The sequence below is a fragment of the Podarcis liolepis genome (assembly GCF_965112155.1).
Source record: "Podarcis liolepis genome assembly, chromosome: 8".
NCBI classification, from domain to species: domain Eukaryota; kingdom Metazoa; phylum Chordata; class Lepidosauria; order Squamata; family Lacertidae; genus Podarcis; species Podarcis liolepis.
Genome location: NC_139560.1, coordinates 41,740,180 through 41,759,150, shown reverse-complemented (window position 1 = coordinate 41,759,150; position 18,971 = coordinate 41,740,180). Strand labels below are relative to the sequence as shown.

General features: G+C 42.1%; 1 protein-coding gene and 1 long non-coding RNA gene across 6 annotated transcripts in view; one reads left to right on the top strand and one right to left on the bottom strand.

Annotated features, from left to right (window-relative positions):
* Positions 1–904: 904 nt before the first annotated feature.
* LOC310713540 lies at positions 905–9,930 on the bottom strand. 3 transcript variants are annotated; one of them, XR_014529322.1, is made up of 3 exons: positions 9,815–9,930; positions 4,657–4,761; positions 905–3,928 (listed from the first exon to the last, which is right to left on the bottom strand). It is a non-coding gene; the product is annotated as an uncharacterized lncRNA (long non-coding RNA). The 3 variants fall into 3 exon arrangements; XR_014529324.1 differs by lacking the exon at positions 9,815–9,930 and adding an exon at positions 8,864–9,167; XR_014529323.1 differs by lacking the exon at positions 4,657–4,761 and having other exon boundaries at positions 9,815–9,908.
* ASXL3 (ASXL transcriptional regulator 3) overlaps positions 9,450–18,971 on the top strand; it is a 100,861-nt gene continuing 91,339 nt past the window's right edge. For 2 of the 3 annotated variants that reach the window (XM_083517630.1, XM_083517631.1), the window contains exon 1: positions 9,450–9,836. In XM_083517630.1, the coding sequence (XP_083373756.1) occupies positions 9,783–9,836 (54 nt within the window). In that variant the 5' untranslated portion in view covers positions 9,450–9,782. Of the gene's footprint in view, positions 9,837–10,025; positions 10,163–18,971 lie in introns of those variants that run through there. The other variant, XM_083517632.1, reaches the window with a different exon arrangement.

The window sequence follows — 18,971 nt, the reverse complement described above, 5'->3', positions numbered from 1 at the left end:
GAGAAAGGCTGATCTAGACCCAAACCTGCAAGAAGGGATTACTTGAACCTCTCATCCACCATGCAGTATGAGAGTTTGGGGTGGTGGCTACTGGGATGAGACTTACCTGCCCTTAAACTGTTAGGGGCTCTCCCCAATCTGCAGCTTAAAAAGTCCTTGGGAAGGGAGGAATTCATCTGGATCACTGATTTTCTTCCAGTACAAATTAATCTCTCCCACCACAGATTCTTCTGGATTTAGTAGTCAGAGTCTTTAAGAGATTTGGAGTGGGTGAGGAATTAGGGTCCCACAGACATGTATACTCCCTAATCTCCCTCAGATTTGGTAAACTGCTGTTAGAGGCTCAAGCAACCCAATTTCCTCCCATACCTTTTCTGCTTTTCCTCTCTTTCAACAAAAATGATGTTTGGCTGTCTTCAATATTCTAGGACTCCTTCAGGCCACTGGGGATACTTAGTTGAGCATCCTTGTTGAGCTGAGCTTCACATCCCCTTTTATTTTTAGATCAGAGACTAATATTTTTCTGCATACCAGCAGAGTCCCCCGAGTACCCAGAATCTACTAACTTGTCTGAAAGTGGGCCTGGTTTCACTGCTGTACTGATAGGCCTGGGAACACCAAGTGCACTGTAGACATAATTAACTATAATAACCGAAGCAAGGATGTTAAAGAATATACCTGTCTATGTGTTCTTTTGCAATTTTTACCTGCCATCATATCTGGTCTTTCTTTGGTTTTTAAATATTCTAATTTCCATTCCTATTTTTTTACTATGTCTAAAGAGATGAAAATGTCCGCTACATATCTGTGATATTGTATGCAGTCCTAAGAAATTTATGTCATGGGCAGCAGCAGGAAATAAGAAACATTGCTGAATGTAATGCTAACTTTTTTTTCTAAAAAAAAAAAGGGTAGGTTTGAGAACTCTTTGACTGTGACACTCCTCCCTGAAAAAAGTCAACTCCAGAAACAGAAGCAAACTTAATGTTTTAATAAGTAAAAAAGAAAAGAAAAAAAGACTATATAATTTTCAGTGCCACCTGAGCACTCTAATTACTTTGGCCATCTCATTATAATAAAGGGGTCTATCATTAAGATTTTTCTGAAAGCATTGTGTGGTTGGAGTTGTGGGCTAGACAAAGGAACCTTGCATGTCTTCTCACAAGTTCTATTGAGTTCAATGCGGCTTACTCCCAAGTAAGTGGGTATATGTCAGATCACGCTCATACCTAGTTGTTGCATGGACAAAGGACTTTAGTTGTAAAGAACTCTCTTGATAGTTCTGTGGTATCTTGATATCCATCTTTTTGCAATGATTCCAGGGTTGATAACCTTTTTTCCAGGAAGAAGCACTGTGCTTTTATAGGGTTTTATAGACAAGTATAATGTTATACAAATAAGTATACCAAGTTTTCTCATGTCATTTGGATATCACAAAAATAGCATAATAAATGTGGAAAAATGTCTACAACATACGTTTTATCATTAGTGGTCAATGTATAAATTCTTGGTATATGAATTGGTTTAAGCAATTAGAAAGAAGAAGAATAGAAAAAAGGGTGGGAAAGGGGGAGTGGCGAGTGGGTTGGGGTCAGGTGGTTATGCTTCTTATTATTCTACTTAGTGTGTGTGAGGGGTTGTGTCAGCGTTACTTTTATGGGTTCTCTTACTATTCACTTGTTGTATTTCCTTGGTGGTGAGAGGGGTTAGGCGTGGCTTAGGGTGCGGTTAGTTGTCTTTGGTTGTCTTTGTTTTTGTGTGTGAGCAGGGTGTGAATGTGTATTTTTGAATCAGGTTAGCCAGATTGATTCATATGCTGTTGGGGGATTCTTGTTGTCTTGTTGGGCTGTGTATGTGACAAAGGGGAACCAAACCGGGGTGAAGGCGTCTTCTTCTATTTGTCCCCATGTCAGTGTGCTTTTGAGTTGTGTGGGGGGCAGAATTCAACAGGTACTGTTTGAAGATTGCTACACCCCCATGCAGCTCCTCAAGCTACAAAGAGATTCTGTTGGGGGAAAGATGGCAATTCTGCGTAATTTCCATTAATAACAAGCAAACAATATAGGATATGGGTTCCCAAGTTGTGGTGTGTGGATGACCAGTGCTCTGCAAGCTTCATCTGGGTGACCAATGGTGTGTTTGTAAAAATACCATAATCATGAAGCAATTGGCTCCGTATATCACAATTGCTACAAAGGCAGTAAAATCATTATGTGATCTGCAAAGACCCTCAGCAGTTTTCAAGTGGTCTGTGGGGGGAAAGTTCAGGAACTACTGACATAGAATAAGATATAAGCAAAATACGGTGATGCAACAACCATTTTCATTAGTGTAGTCATCATTCATCAAAGCCAATAGGGCTGCCCTCATGTAGTGATCACTGAAGCAGTATTTAAAATTACTTGAAGGTTCCTGCTTCACTAAAGTTTTTCATAAGAATTCACAGATAGACAGCATGATTTTTTGTTTTGAGACCTAAGCAATAAAATTCTATCAGCACAATAATTCTGTAGACCTGTAATGGCCAATTTGTAGAGTCTTAAAAGGAATGTAATAAATGACTAAGTACAATAAGTCTTATGGTTTCTAAAAAGAATGCTTGTGCCACTGTACAAAAATGATAAGGAGCAATTTTAATCAGAAAGCAGCTATGATATTCACATTTAACACAGCAAACTGTGGTTCATAGGTATACACTCACGATCCTTCTTACTGTTATGCTTCCAACTCTCAGCTTCATTACATGTAGATATAAAACCATAATATGCATGAGGCAAATGCCATGTTTTCTGCTATATGTATGTTACAGGAACATACCAAAGCTGGGGTTGGTCACAACACCTTGCTGTATCCACAAGCAGTGGTGAACATACATTTGCCATCATATAGCATGTCTTCAGATATGATGAAATCTGCTCTTATATAAACTTCTTTCTCTCAAAAGAAAGAATGTTGATGTCTCAGATTGTGATCTACAGGTGTCTAACTGAGGCAGGTCTAGACAGGAAACCTACATACTGTATTTTCCCATGTATAAGACTATATTTTTTTCCTAAATTTTTGAAGTTTAAAATAAGGGGTTGTCTTATACACGGATGGTGCATAGTGCATTTTCTTAATTTTTAGTTTAAAAAAATAGGGATCGTCTTATACATGGAGGCGTCTTATACATGGAAAAATATGGTAAATGCTCTCTCCAGCAGTGCTTGCCCATAACAGCTACTCTATCGTACTCCACAGCATTTTTGGTCAATATTTCTTAATTATTATTAATGTAGGAGAATAAACTGTCAATAAAGAATAATGAGCCTTACAAACAAGACTTATTCTAAACTGCAGAGGGAAATGACCTTTTTGTTCTTCCTAATACTTAATAATATACATTCATCTTCAAAGGTTACTTTATAGTATGATTCAAGAAATTAAACAAATAAAGTTTATATATAGATAGAATTCTATTGTAGAATTCTATTGCATTTTGTGCTGCACAGCCCTCCCCTACTCTACAAATATATAGCAAATATCAAAAAAGAAGTGAAACTAATTTAGCATTGGAACTCCCCAGAGTGCCTTACGGGTAGGGGTGGGGGATGCATCAGCTCAGGTGGAGAGGACAAGGTAATCTGGAGTGAGGAAACAGCTGGTGGAGGAAAAGTTAATAATATAATCACTCTGCACTGTTTCCTTGCTATAAAATGTCCCATCCACACTCCCCCAGAAGGAGCTGTATGCAGTTTGGGGATACATCTCGATCCATTGCCATCATTAGAGATGCAGGTGGCCTTGGTGGCATGGAGTGTCTTCCATCAGCTACGTCTGGTGCCACATGGTTCTGTGTTGGGTGTTCAACGTCTTTATAAATGACTTGAATAAAAGAATTGATATGAAGCTCATCAAATTTGTAGACACCTGGGACAGGTAGCTAATGCTGCAAAAGACAGGATTTAAGATGGTTTTAACAGATTGGAGAACTGGGCCAAAACTAACAAAATGAATTTCACTGGAGCAAATGTAAAGCACCTAGGCAGGAAGAAGACGGGGGGCACCTGGATTGCCAGTAATACATGTGAAAAGGATCTAGGGGTCTTAGAAAACCACAAGCTTAACATGGGTCAACAGTGTGATGCATCACATAAAGCTAATGCTATCCTAGGCCGCATCAAAGCAAATTACAGTGTTAACAATATTATTATTGAATTTGATATTCTGGAACTACAAATGAAGTTAGGATAGACATATTGGACAAGCATCTAATGTGACCTTTCAAACTTTTTAAGAGCTCTTTTTCTGATAGCGATTGCTATAACGGTGCATAATAAGCGCCCGATGAGAATGGTATATGACCCTTCTCAAAAAATGGTGGTGGGGTCAATTCTTCTCATGGAATCTTTTCAGAAGGTCCTTATTCTAGCAGTTCAAGCCCTACTGCTTCTTAATAGAGCTTCTTATGTTTGGCAGAGAACAAGTGAGGGATTGTAAAGCAATTTGGAGGTTAGTAGGGGAAAATCTCTGAAGAACAAATGTCTAGAACACACACACCCCCAGAGGCAAAAATTACATAAAGTGGTATCATTTAATCATAAACAGAGTGAGAGAGAAAGGGATCCGGCAGAGGGCTGGGTGATTTTGTGATGGGGAACTTGTTGACCACCAGACCTTGTTGGATTCTGACACCCATCATTTCTGACCATTGCATATGATGTCTGTGGCTGATAGGAATAGTAGTTCAGCAACATCTGGAGGGTCAAAGGTTCCCCATCCCTGTTTTAGACAAAATACGTTTGTCACTTCTCTGATTTTAATCTTTTAGATTATGTCATTTCTTTAGAAATGTCAAATCAGCACATGGAACTTGCAATTCTGTTAGGCAGATACAGATCAAAAGTTAGAATGCTAAAGAAAAGAAACGTCAGCTATAATTAATACATAAATTACTCTGTGACAGTGTCACCTTTTATTTCGGAGCAACAAGAATATATTAGACGATATTAATAATGTCTTCAGAAGAATAGCATGTCAGCTGCACCCCCACATTCCCAAATCAGGAAACTGTTTGGCTTTGAAATGAAATACATGCTTCTCTGAAAAAGAGCTTTTCACAGTTTGAGTCAACAGATTCTGAAACATACTGAAGCAATTAAAGAGGGAGAAAATATACTGTTAGAATAAGATTCTGGAAAGCTATTAAAATCTAGCCTTTGGTTAAAAAAGAAAGAAAGGGCAAAGTCTTTATTTTCTATATGAAATATTAATCTGAGAATGGGAAATTGCCAGTGTAACAAATTGAGTAATGTTTGCAGTGCTAAAAGTAAACTGAGATTCTGAATTTTAAACATAAAAGTGCCAAAATTTTATTGTGTATATTATTGTGGATCACATTTCATCTATTGTGTTTTAGTACAAATTACAAAATAAAGGGGGGGAATTCATGTGAAAATGAATTGTTGCATTGCTTCCACATGCGCCTAACTTGCAGCTCAGCCCAACTGTGCTGCATTGACTTCAGCAGTTTTGTAGTGCCATGGTAAGTGTAGGTGGAGCTGCGCAATGTGTCAAAAGTTGTGTGAGTTCCATCACTCATTCACAACAGTTTGGCCATGCAAAGTAGCTCTTACTTCCAGCTAATGTTTTAGGGACTGGCATTTGAAAGAATATGGTATGCAAAGGACCCTTGCACTCATTTTGTTTAACTTGCAGTATGGCATGGCAATAATTTACTATCTTAAGTTGATAACATTATATTAATAATTTATAATCTTAAGATAGCACACTATAAATATCTTAGATATTTATAAATACTGTATCTAAGAGAGAGATTTTAGTTCTATTTTCTCCGTAAGATACTCAATTTTGCATGCTCTTTCCTTGATATAGACATTTGGTCTTAATGAATTCAGAGAAGACATGAACCATGAAGTAGATTATTTTTTACTGTCCATTTTTAATAATTATGACTGATACACTTTACTTATCATAAATGATAGCATAATTGAGGGATAACAAAATAATTTTAATAATTCCAACTTGCCAAATGAGTTGACATAGCCAGGAGGCTATAAAAGCAATATTATCTTTTTTAATAGGCATTAAAATTCTTTTATTCCCCAAAACAGCCTTTCTAACAGGTTTTTATTCTAATTAGTGAGTCTAACCTAATAGCCAGTTGTTTGAATAATTGACCTATAAAGCCTACAGCCCACAAACCTTTATTACTTGTTATATACTCTCTTACAATATACCTTATAGTTTTGTCTTCCTGTCCTTGCTATAACCCCTAAGACCCTAGAAAAGGAACCATATAATACAATCACTGATTGTAGCTTAAGCTGCTACATTTAAAAACATATTTTTACTGGCTGATATAAATTGTTACCATCAAAATTGTTTCAATAATGTAAGTTTAATTGTTCCAAGTGAAATACTAACTTTATACAAATATACAATTAAATGTTTGTATTTATATTTTCTTTGTGAAGCAGGTAATGCACTAAACATGTATCATTTGAAGTGTAATTAAGCAATGGGGTTGACTGTACAAATATACAAACATGATACTGTGTCTTCACAGGTACAAGAGGTATGCTTTCAAATGTAAGTCACATGAACTATATTGAACAACTGCTGAGGACTAAGGCATTGGTTCCCAACCCTGCCCCCTCCCGCTCCCCAGTCCACTTGAAAATTGCTGAGTCTTGGTGGATCACATAGTGTGGTTTTTTGCCAGTTATAGCAATTGTAATGTGCAGTGCTAGGTCAGGGGTAGGCAACCTAAGGCCCATGGGAATTCATTCATCCCCCCCCCCCCAAATATAGTCTGGCCCACCACATGGTCTGAGGGACGGTGGAGTGGCCCACGGCTGAAAAAGGTTGCTGACCCGTGTGCTAGGTGCTGTATGGTTTTTTAATTGTATTTTTATTGCTTCTTTTATTTCTTATATTGTATTTTACTGTACTGCAATTTGAATTCCTTAGACTTCATTAAAATTCAAATTGTAGCTGCTTTTCATGAGACACATTGCGAACCACCTGAATAAAGCTTGCCATGAACCCTAGTTTGGAAACCCCTGGGCTAGGCCATATCGAGGAAGACTTGCAGAACGTTGGGGGTAATGGTCACATTTCTTATTTACATCAGCAGACATGCTGCTACTATTTTCTAACTTTCTGTCTGATATCTGAAGTAACTCAGTGGGGGCCCATTAGCCAAACAGGCCAATAATAATAACAACATGTTTACACGACCAAATTAATAAAGATTTTTAGTTCATTAACTAGGTTACCTTAATTAATAAATATTTAGAAGACCAATTAAAGATTCAGTGCTATCAAACCTCATTAGGGGTTCTTTTTAATAAATTCTGACCCCAGAGGTCTGGCTCTTGTCTGCTTCTTCATTCTTGAAGGACTGTATCCATATGGTACTAAAACTATTTCACACTGGTAGGTGCCATATCCTCAACTCTCCCCATCTTTCACATAGGAAAAGTCAAAGCAAGCAAAAAATATAATTTCTTCTGCCAGCCTGTTGAAGGATGAAACAACTTCCAATAGGAGGAGCACAAAATCAAAGGAGCTTTGGTCAAGTGGTCCCAGTGAAAAGGCGCAGGGATATCCAATTGTCCACCCCTTATTAGAATAGGGTTGAAAGCATTGATCAGTTAATCAGCGAGATTAATGCTATGATTGGAATTTTAAATACAAACTCCAATCATAGCATTAATCTCACTGATTAACTGATCAATGCTTTCAGACCTAGCATAATCAACTTTTTCAAAAGCTAACAATCAGTCCTTGCGGTCCATTCCATTGAAATTATTATGCCCCCACAGCATTTGGCTGTGATCCTAAAAGCATTTACTCATAATTACAGCACACTTCCTCAGCACCTTTGTCTGTCACAGATTTCCTCAGAATTTACCTAATGCCACACAGCTCAATTTTCATATATGTTTAATGTTTACCTACCTAGTCTTCAAGGCAATGTATAAAAACAAATTGCAAAATTATCTAGCATTAAAATGTTTATGTAAAAGTTGCTGCCATATATATATCTATATAGAAATAACATTTATTGTGCAATTGTATAGGTTTGGATGTGTTGCAATTCCACTGTTTGCCAATTACACTTGCATTGGGCTGTTGTCTAGGCACCTTTAGGAAACACCTGGTGTCTAAGGAAGGCAGTGGGAAGCAACCACTAAATGGTGACAGGAATGGCACTGTAACCGCCTCTGAAAAGTGAGTAACACAGCACTGCCTTGACACACGAGAATGCCCACTGAAATGTGTTCATCATAGGAGGGCACTGAGCTCTTTCAATGCAATACTGTACTGGGATGTATCAAGGCTTACTAAAAATAGGGGCAGGCAAGGGAGAGGAATAGAGATAAGCACAGTAAGGAAGAGTGAATGCCAAGAGGAAAAGGCTGGTTCCGTGCAAATGAGGTACGTACAGCAACTGGCTTTTCCCTCTGCTTTAGCTCCAAGGGAAATGGTTGTGATCTTACTCTTCCCACAAACACACCAAGCGACTCTAGGGCCGTAGGGGGTGGAAGCTGTGGCAGAGCATCTGCTTTGCGTGCAGAAGAAGACCCCCTGGTTCGATCCCTGCCATTTCCAGGAGAAAGCCCAGAGAGCCACTGCCAGGCAGTTGCGGATCCAACAGACAATACTGAGCAGAATGGACCACTGGTCTGGTTCAGTAGAAGGCAATAGCTTCCTATGTTCCTAGCGTAGCTGGGGGCAGGGTGGGGTAGGCACCGAGGCCTCCCCGGGTCTGCGTACGCGTGTCCCATGCCAATGTGGCCAGCGGCCCCTTGCAGCTGGAACCTGCTCCTTGCTCCATCCCGTTTCTTCTGCTCACCTGTCCCCTCCCTCTGGACGGGGTTCTCCGAGGGACCGCAGAATCGTGGCGGCTACAAGGGGGGGGGAAGCCCCCCGAGAGCTGCCCCAAGCGCCGCGCCACCACGAGAGAGCCAAGAGTGCCCAGGTGAGCAGGCAGAGGCAGCGGCCGCTCCTCGCCACGGCTTCCCGGGCTACGAGGCGAGGAGCAGCCCCACTGCCTCCGCCTCCTCGCCTGCGTTCGCTTTGTGGGCGGCCCGGAAGCTGGGACTGCCACGCAGGGGGCGACGAGGACGGAGGGACAACAACCCGACCCTGGCTGGGAGCCGGGAGAGCTCCGTTTCTTTCTGACTACAAATCCCGGGATGCAAGATGCTGCCTTTAAGAACAAAGGGAAAGGAAAACGGAGCAAGAGCAGCCGCGTTGCACCTCGGGACATGTAGTCTTGTTGCCCGCTCTATATGCAAAGCGAAAGAGGGCGGGGTGGGGGCTTGAAAGGGAAAGCGGCGGAGGGGATTGGGAGTGGGTCGAAGCGAGGGTCTCCGGCAGCTCTCGCGAGATCTCGGGCAGCCCTTTCTTCCCTGTGCGCGTCTCGTGCGCTTTGCTCGCGAGCGCGGCGGCCTCGGCTGGGATGTTTTGTGCAGTCGCCATTCCCTGGCGTGACGTCATAGTGCATTGTTGTGACTTGCGTAGCGGAGCATCCCTCAAGCTGTCAGCTGTGTCGCCGCCGCCGCCGCCGCTGCGGGAGCGCGAGCCCGAGCCTGCCCAGCCCCCCGCCCGCTCGCCGTCCCCGCGCCCCTCCCTCGGGGGTTCTCGGACTCCACGTCACCGCCTCGTTGTCTGTGCGGGACCCTCGGGCTCCCCCGCCCTCCCCCCGCCCCGTCCCCGCACGTTCCGTCCCGCCCCCGCCCCCCCTAGAACCATCTCAATGAGATGCAAACATGAAAGACAAGAGGAAGAAGAAGGACCGCACCTGGGCCGAGGCTGCCCGCCTGGTAGGTGCGACCGGAGTTTTGTGCATGCGGGGCCGGCCCGTCCGGCTGCTGTTCCTGCGGGCGAGCCGGGGAGGCGCCTGGCGCAGCCAGCCAGCCGGCCCCCTCCCGCCCCGAGCGCCTGCACATTGTTGCCGTCGGCAGGGGATGCTGCGCTGCGCCGGGGCAGGCGAGCGAGAGGCAGCCCCTCCGGAGGCGCGGGACGAGACGGGAAGCGGAGGCTGCGTTCTCGTGGAACAATGTTCCGTGCAGAAGAAGTCTCTGCGGAGCGGCTGCGCTCGGGGAGCTACTTTGTTCGTGGACTGCCTGACTGCATGCCACGTCCCGTAGTGAGTTAGTCCGCCGCCAGCCTGGAGGGAAGACCCTCCTCCGTCCGGTGCAGGAAGGCCGTGCGGCGAAGGGCCACAGGCAGGCGGGCGGGCGGGGAGGGGAGCTACGAAACACGCACATTGCCGGGCTCCGAGTTTCTGAATAGAGAGGTCGAGCTTCCTCCGCCTGCCCCCTCCTCCCCACCTCACTTGGTCAAGCCATAAGCACTCCTGGTTATTGATGTAATGGAACCCCACACGGATCTGGGAAATTGGGGAAGGAGTAGAATTTCTTCCTCACCTGGACAGTAACTAGAGCGAGGGGCAGTGTCTCCCAGCCCGTTATAACTCCTCCATAGTGCTTTCATTCATTATCGTCGGGATTCGTCTCTGTGTGTACTGTATGTGTGTGTGTCTGTGTGTAGTTGACAGCCTGGAATAGATGTACTCTACTTCATTCTTAATAATGGGTACGAAAGCTGTTTTAGTGATCATTTAATTTGTATGTATGTGCAAACAAAAAACGATATTTTTCGTGGGGCAACTCCCTTTGTACAGCACGTGTGTAACAGAGTAGCGTTTGTGTGTGTGTATGATGGCTAGAATTTACTTCCGTAGCATGTATATGTATAACAAGCAGTGTTTACTCCTATATATATGTGTGTGTGTGTGTGACTTTGGTTAGAGAAATTTCTCCATGTATTTGAAAGTGAGAGGAGAATTGAGAGTCCTGTATGCACTTTTTCACTCCGTAGAAAGAGATAGTATGCTGCTGGCCAAAATGTTCCAAAAATCCGCCTCCTCGCGTTATGTATTAGTGAATTTAAATAGCAAATGATTGTACCTACATTTTGGCATGCTTGTGTTCAATGTGAGGGGTTTGCTTGCGCACCGTATAGTTTCCCATCCACCCTTCTTAGAAAATACCTGATTATACTATTCCTCAAAAGCCTGTTGTGTTTCTAAGGACACCAGTATTCATTGGCAAAATAAATATTTCTATTCCTTCCCACCCGTTTCTGTGTCCATTGTACTGTTTTAGTGCACATTTTAAAAAAATTCATTTTCAAGCTTTGAATTGTCTGTGTTTTGTAATCTTGCAAATTAAGACTGCACTTACCTGGAAGTAAGTCTCATTGGACTCGAAAGAGCTTACCTCCGAGTTGACATGTATAGGATTGCATTGTAAATTGGCTCTGCAACATTACTGCATGCAGTAAGATGTGTGTTGCTGTACAGTATTGTGTATGTATTTTGTGAAGTTTCACACTCTGTTCAGTGCAGCAATGTAAATGTATGTGTGTGGACTGCTTGAAGGACTGGCTGCTGGCTATATGGCTTGACTTTTGAATCTATTTTGCTGCCTTCTATTTGATACTTAATTGGCAAATGTGTCTGCGACTATGTTCATTTTTTGTTGCTGTTTCATGTCTGCTGCAAAGCACATTCTTTTCAAAAAGGTGGTTTTCTACTGTGTTTGGTGGGACTATAAGGCACTGCCACTGTAGTTTGATCTTCTGCACATAACTCATATAAAGACAACAAAGTCTTGTGACACCTTAAAAGCTAACAAATTTATTATAGGCTTTCATGGACTCAGGTCTGCTTTGTCAAATACACGAGCAGTTATCCTGAACTGCTGGTGTGCGTGGTATCGCTCTCAGTGTGAAAAAGCAAACAATGAGATCAGAAGGAAATTAAATTTAAAATTGTAACTTATGCTAAAATTACTTATGCTATTGACAGTGACCATTCTACAAGGCAGTGTTGGTGATAACACAAACACCCTAGCATTGATTAACTAGGGTAATTAGCAGATGTAGCCTGATAGGAATCCCTGATCTTGATTTGAGCCAAAAGTGATACTATTGAACCTTTTGATAAATTAAGTCAATGGCATCACACTGCAGCCTCAGTTTTGAAGTTTCTTTGTTTGGGAGTAGCCACTTGGAGGTCAGTGGCAGAGTATCCTTGGAGACTGAAAGGTTCCTTTATTGGCTTTTGAATACAGTGGTACCTCGGGTTACATACGCTTCAGGTTACAGACTCTGCTAACCCAGAAATAGTGCTTCAGGTTAAGAACTTTGCTTCAGGATGAGAACAGAAATCGTGCTCCGGCGGCGTGTCAGCAGCAGGAGGCCCCATTAGCTAAAGTGGTGCTTCAGGTTAAGAACAGTTTCAGGTTAAGTACGGACCTCCGGAACGAATTAAGTACTTAACCCGAGGTACCACTGTATTACCTTATCTGAGGTCAGATTTGTTTCCACTTACTCTTTTGTGCAGAATCTGTAAATGTAACACTTTAGAAACTGGTGTTAATGCAGTGTATACATCAGGATATAAACTTGAGTTTTTGTATCAACCACAGTAAGTGTGTAGAATAATTGTAGCACACCATTTGTTGTAACAGTAAACTGTGAAATACAGTAATATAGGATGCCATAAAACATAGGAAAACAGGAAACACTATGCTCAACTCAAAATGCTTAGAGTGCAGTCATACGCTCACCTACCTGGGAGTTAGCCCTGTTGAACGCAGTGAGATTTGCTTCCAAGATGGATAGGGTGGATTGTACCATGTGTTTTTCCACTATGATACTATAGATCCTTTCTCCAATGAGTGAATATGCAGTGTTCGCTAACTGTTCATCTTTAGACTAGGTGAAGCAGCCCCCAGATAGGGACTTTTGAAACCCCATAACAGAGATGGGAAACATGTGGTCCTTCTCCAGAGTTTGCTTGTCTACAACCATTATTCCTGACCATTGGCTGTGGTGGCTGGGGCTGATGGGGGTTGTAGTTCAGCAGCCTCCTGAGGGCTGCAGGTTCCCCATCCCTGCACTATAACATCTTATCAGTATTTGGTATCTGAAGGAGTGTGCATGCACACAAAAGCTTATGCCAAGAACAAACTTAGTTGATCTCTAAGGTGCTACTGGACAATTATATATATATATATATATTGATCTTATCAGTAGAAATTGATACCAATTTCATATCCTTTGCTTTCAAAATGCATGCAAAATTGTTTGTGTGCCACATTGCTTTCTGCTTCTGATACCCAATATTCTGCAGAGGGCTGCCTCCCAAAATGTTGCATTATGAGATCTCATCCAATCTATGAATTCCATGGAAGCCTGACTATTACTGGGTTCATCAGGGATTTTTATAGCTGAAAGGGAGTTGCATTGTAAGGCTAGAGGTGTTGCTATAACTTAGTGGTACAGCATGCCCTTGGTATGTATGAAGCTCTCTTTTAATTCCAACAAACTCTAGCTAGGGGATTGTGAAAATAAAAAAATTCCTTCCAGTAGCACCTTAAAGACCAACTAAGTTAGTTCTTGGTATGAGCTTTCGTGTGCATGCACACTTCTTCAGATACATGCATGCACACGATGCACACTTCTTCAGATACATGCATGCACACGAAAGCTCATACCAAGAACTAACTTAGTTGGTCTTTAAGGTGCTACTGGAAGGAATTTTTTTATTTTGACTATGGCAGACCAACACGGCTACCTATCTACTAGGGGATTGTGAGTAGAAGAAAAGGGATGAACTTATATCAGAAGTACAGGGGCAGCCTGGGACATTTTATGGCTTTAGGCACCTCATACAACACCACTGCCCCCTGCCATGCTGCCTTGCCCCCTCCTCCTCCACAGGCATGCCCTGCCACCACATCACCCCTGGCGCTGCCTCCTCTGTGGGTGCCCCCTTGCCAGGGGCAGTGGTAGGGCCCATCTATGGCACAGGAGAAGGCAGAGCGGCAGCAAGCAGTGCGCCCTTCCGGCCAGATCTGCTGCCTGAGTCCATCACCTCACCTTGCCACTGGCCCTGCAGAAGTATATCTGCCAGTCAGGTTTGAAATTTGGGTCTAAATGCATTGCCTGCAACAAAATACCTAGTGATCTTCTATTCTTAGGTTAGTTTGAATCTATAGAACAACAAATAATGTGGTGTGGACTTCTAAACAGCAGTGTGTTACATGGAATTTAACAATCTGATCTCCTATTTGACTCAAAGGCAAGATCCTTAATATACAATGCTTTAGATAGAACACATATCATCGCTTCCATTGGCTCTGGTATAGTAGTTGAATTAGAGTTTAATCTGAGATCTCTCAAAGCATGGTGACGCCACAAAGTGTTCACTGGTAAGCATTTCACCAGTTTGTTATTCTGCTCTCTTGGGATTCATCAATATTTTATTTCTGGCCTTACTGAATCAATTTCAGTGACAAGCAAACAGTTGAGACCTAATATGTTCTCAAGCAATGACTCCTGTGATAGCTTGATCAATGTTCACACTACAGAATTCCATGAGTACTGAGTTACCAAATGCTTAATCTGCCATGGGCAGGGCAGAGTAACACAAATATTTAAACCATTCGTTGTAGCAATGTCATTCCTCAGTATAAAGCCACCGTATACTATTAGAGTGTAAAAGGATGTAGAGTACTCAGAAATGGTAGTTAAGGTTGTCAGTGTAGGTATAACTGCCTTTTGAAGTGTGGCTATGCATATACATTTTAATACACATTTTAATATGCAGGATTTTTCTGCAGGATCTCTTATGCAAATTGGACAACTGTTGAACATTAATTCTGTTTGTAGCCTGATGTCTTGTTTGCACTACACCTCCCATTGACTAATAAATGTTTCCCTTTTATTCTCTTTCCCATTGTGCTATTTGAAATAGTATCAGGGCATTGCAGATAAAAATAGGTTTAGCTTTAGAGCTTTATTTGAATTATTAGTTCCATTTTGTGTATACCAGAACTGAGGCAAAAATTATAGGCCTTGTACAAGAACTCAAGCCAGTCCTTAGAAGACTTCTGTATCTTTAGGAGGCACTCATATCTTTACTTGGGGTGGGGCTGTAGCTCAGTGGGCACAGCTCCTGCTTTGCATGCAGGAGACTCTTGGTTTAAACACTGGCAATTCTAGGTAGGTTTAGGAAAGATGTCTGTCTGAAATCCTGGAGAGCCACTGTCAGTCCATAGACAATACTGACCCAGATTGGTGAATGTTCTGACTTGATATAAGGCAGGCAGGCAGGCATGTTCTTTCTACTTGTTCGACAAATGTGTTTGATTGCTGGCCAGAATAATAATACATAACCCTAATGTTTATTCTTATTAGCTTCACTTTTAACTCCTAAGGCATGAAAGAATCAGAGCTCAACAGGATGACAAAAGGGGGAGGAAATCCAACATGTTTACGTAAACTAATATTTATGAAAGATCCCAATGTGTTTCAAGCCTCAGTTCTACTAGGGGACAAAAACCTTTTAATATATTCTGTAAATACATACACCAGGCATGTAAATTAAGTGCAGCAGGCCTTACTTTTTGTACAAAGACAGTTTTGCTCTCTGGTTGTACTCAAAAAGGAGAAGCAGAGGTGGTCTGTTTTTAAACAAAGTGTTCTTCTTTGGGTTTGGGGGTGTTAGGTTTTTGTTTTGTTTTTTGTACAATATGCATCTCTAGATCATGTAGAGAAGCTTTTAAAATTATTTCCCTGAACAGCTGAGGCTAAAGGTCCTTAGGATATTCTCATAACCATTAGTTTGAAGTATTCTGTATGGCATTCTGATTCTCTATTGTCCCTTCCTCATATGTTAATTCATCTAGTGGTGCTCGGCTCCACTTTATTCTTTCAGGCAAACATCCTTCAATTTGTATTGTTGAATGCTTTGGAAACATCATAGACTGTACATCCCAAACATACTATTGCACACCCTATATTTCTAAGGATTATGAAGCATCTGTCATTGGTGAGCTAGTGTGTGACTCAGAATGCTCAGTTGCCAAAAGTACTAAACAGCTCAAAGTCCAATTTCTGTGAGGGAATGGAAGGCTGTCCATTTGACTGGCATTAAGAGTGAGACAATTGGCCTCCGCTGGCTGATTGTCTTACCTACTCATGTTCTTCCAACATACCACCAACTATGCTATTGAGAGAGACAGCTGAATGAGCGAACAGGCAGAGAGAATACTGGCACAGGTCATGTGCTCTAGTATGTATTATGCATGCCCTACTCATCAACATGATGCATACCAGTACTGCTTCTGTTCAATTGTACCATTTGTTTGAATAGGCAGAGAACAGGTGTCAGGTAGAGTGGTGAGTGAGATCAATGGCAGCTGTAGGGTTTTTTTGTTTTGTTTGGAAAGGGGGTATACCTAGTGAGTAACCCTTGTATAAGCTAGACATTCTGACGGGGGTAATGTTCATGTTAAGATAATCAGCTTTTAATAAAGCTGCTGAGCAAACATACTTGTTTTCCATTCCATACAATATTTTATGGGCAATCTATAGTGTTTTAAAAGGTTAACCTGTATATGCTGACTCAGGCAATCAGTTTGAATACATAACTAAAACTTGACTATGTGCAATCCACTGAACTGTGTCCATGAAATAGCATTTAGAATATAAAATAGATGGGTGCCTTAAGCTGTCTGTGTTTGCATAGGATGGTTAAGGGGGGAGAGGCCATATTGGTGCAAGGAGAATGTCAGCCACATGGCACTCATGCACAATCTATATTGATTGAGCGATTCAGAGAATTATGGGTTGTGTGCTGACCAAATAGGCTGCTTGAAGGAAGGAGTAGCTCTACACATCATCATGTCTTTCCTTGTGGATTCCTTTCTGCTCTTTTGGCATTTTGTTAAAGCACCAGACTAGAATTGTGTGGGCAAACATACTGTGTGGTTACACCCTAATTGGTTGACTTTCCCTAGGGCAGTAGATTTTAACAGATTTGCAATCCATTGTTCTCTTTAATTCTCAGTGTGGCTTGCAGTTCTGAAAAGTGACAATAAGACCAAACACTGAGCAATAAAGAAAAGTTATACTAAAAGCAGCAGTAGGAGCAAAATATAAGTAAGCAGGTTTTAGCAAAGGCCCCATACAGCAAAAATGCTTCTAACCTGGTGCCAAACAATACCAATGTAGGTGCCTGCAGTGGAGGACTTGGGGCTCTCAAATTTCAGTGGTGCCCTGTGCAGCTCTAAATCCCCCCCCAACCCTACTCTTGTGATCTGTTTAACATCATTGTTGTGGTGCCCCCCTGTGGTGCCCAGAAACCTACCCTAAAACCACCTCTGGTGCCTGGTAAATAATCACTGGGAAGGGTGTTTCAAGGTCTGGCACCATTACATAAATGGTTTTGCTTTTAGCTGCTTTGTTGTTTAGTTGTGTCTGACTCTTCGTGACCCCATGGACCAGTGCACACCAGGCACTTCTGTCTTCCACTGCCTCCTGCAGCTTGGACGAACTCATGTTTGTAGCTTCGAGAACACTGTCCAACCATCTCATCCTCTGTTGTCTCCTTCTCTTTGTGCCCTCAATTTTTCCCAACATCAAGGACTTTTCCAGGGAGTCTTCTCTTCTCATGAGGTAGCCAAAGTATTGGAACCTCAGCTTCCAGTGAGCACTCAGGGCTGATTTCCTTAAGAATGGATAGGTTTGATCTTCTTGCAGTCCATGGGACTCTCAAGAGTCTCCTCCAGCACCATAATTCAAAAGCATCCATTCTTTGGCAATCAGCCTTCTTTATGGTCCAGCTCTCACTTCCATACATCACTACTGGGAAAACCATAGTCTTAACTTTTTCTTGCTTTTCTCCCAAGAAGCAGGCGTCTTTTAATTTTGTGACTGCTGTCACCATCTGCAGTGATCATGGAGCCCAAGCAAGTAAAATCTCTCACTGCCTCCATTTCTTCCCTTCCCTTCCAAGGAGGTGATGGGACCTGTGGCCATTATCTTAGTTTTTTTGATGCTGAGCTTCAGACCATATTTTGCGTCCTCCTCTTTCACCCTCATTCTGAACCAATCAGTTATTCTATATCCAGTTCTAACTGTAGCTTCTCGTCCCATATAGAGATTTCTCAGGAGACAAATGAGGTGATCAGGCACTCCCATTTCTTTAAGAACTTGCCATAGTTTGCTGTGTTCGACACAGTCAAATGCTTTTGCGTAGACAATGAAGCAGAAGTAGATGTTTTTCTGGAACTCTCTAGCTTTCTCCATAATCCAGCGCATGTTTGCAATTTGGTCTCTGGTTCCTCTGCCTCTTCTAAATCCAGCTTGCACTTCTGGGAGTTCTCGGTCCACATACTGCTTGAGCCTTCCTTGTAGAATTTTAAGCATTACCTTGCTAGCGTGTGAAATGAGTGCAATTGTGTGATAGTTGGAGCATTCTTTGGCACTGCCCTTCTTTGGGATTGGGATGTAGACTTATCTTCTCCAATCCTCTGGCCACTGCTGAGTTTTCCAAACTTGCTGGCATATTGAGTGTAGCACCTTAACAGCATCATCTTTTAAAATTTTAAATAGTTCAGCTGGAATATCATCACTTCCATTGCCCTTGTTATTAGCAGTGCTTTCTAAGGCCCATTTGACTTCACTCTCCAGGATGTCTGGCTCAAGGTCGGCAACCACACTACCTGGGGTGTATGAGACATCCATATCTTTCTGGTATACCGGTAATTCCTCTGTGTATTCTTGCCACCTCTTCTTGATATCTTCTTCTTCTGTTAGGTCCTTACCACTTTTGTCCTTTATTATGGTAATCTTTGTATGAAATGTTCCTTTCATATCTCCAATTTTCTTGAACAGATCTCTGGTTTTTCCTATTCTATTGTTTCCCTCTATTTCTTTGCATTGCTCATTTAAGAAGGCCGCAGAGATGGGTGGGGGACATCAATATGAAGGTTTCCAAAAGTAGTGGAAGGGCATGTTTATGCAGGAGATGACAGTTCAGACCCCCAGGACCCAGACTGTTAAACGCTTTATAGGTCAAAACCTGCACTACTAATATT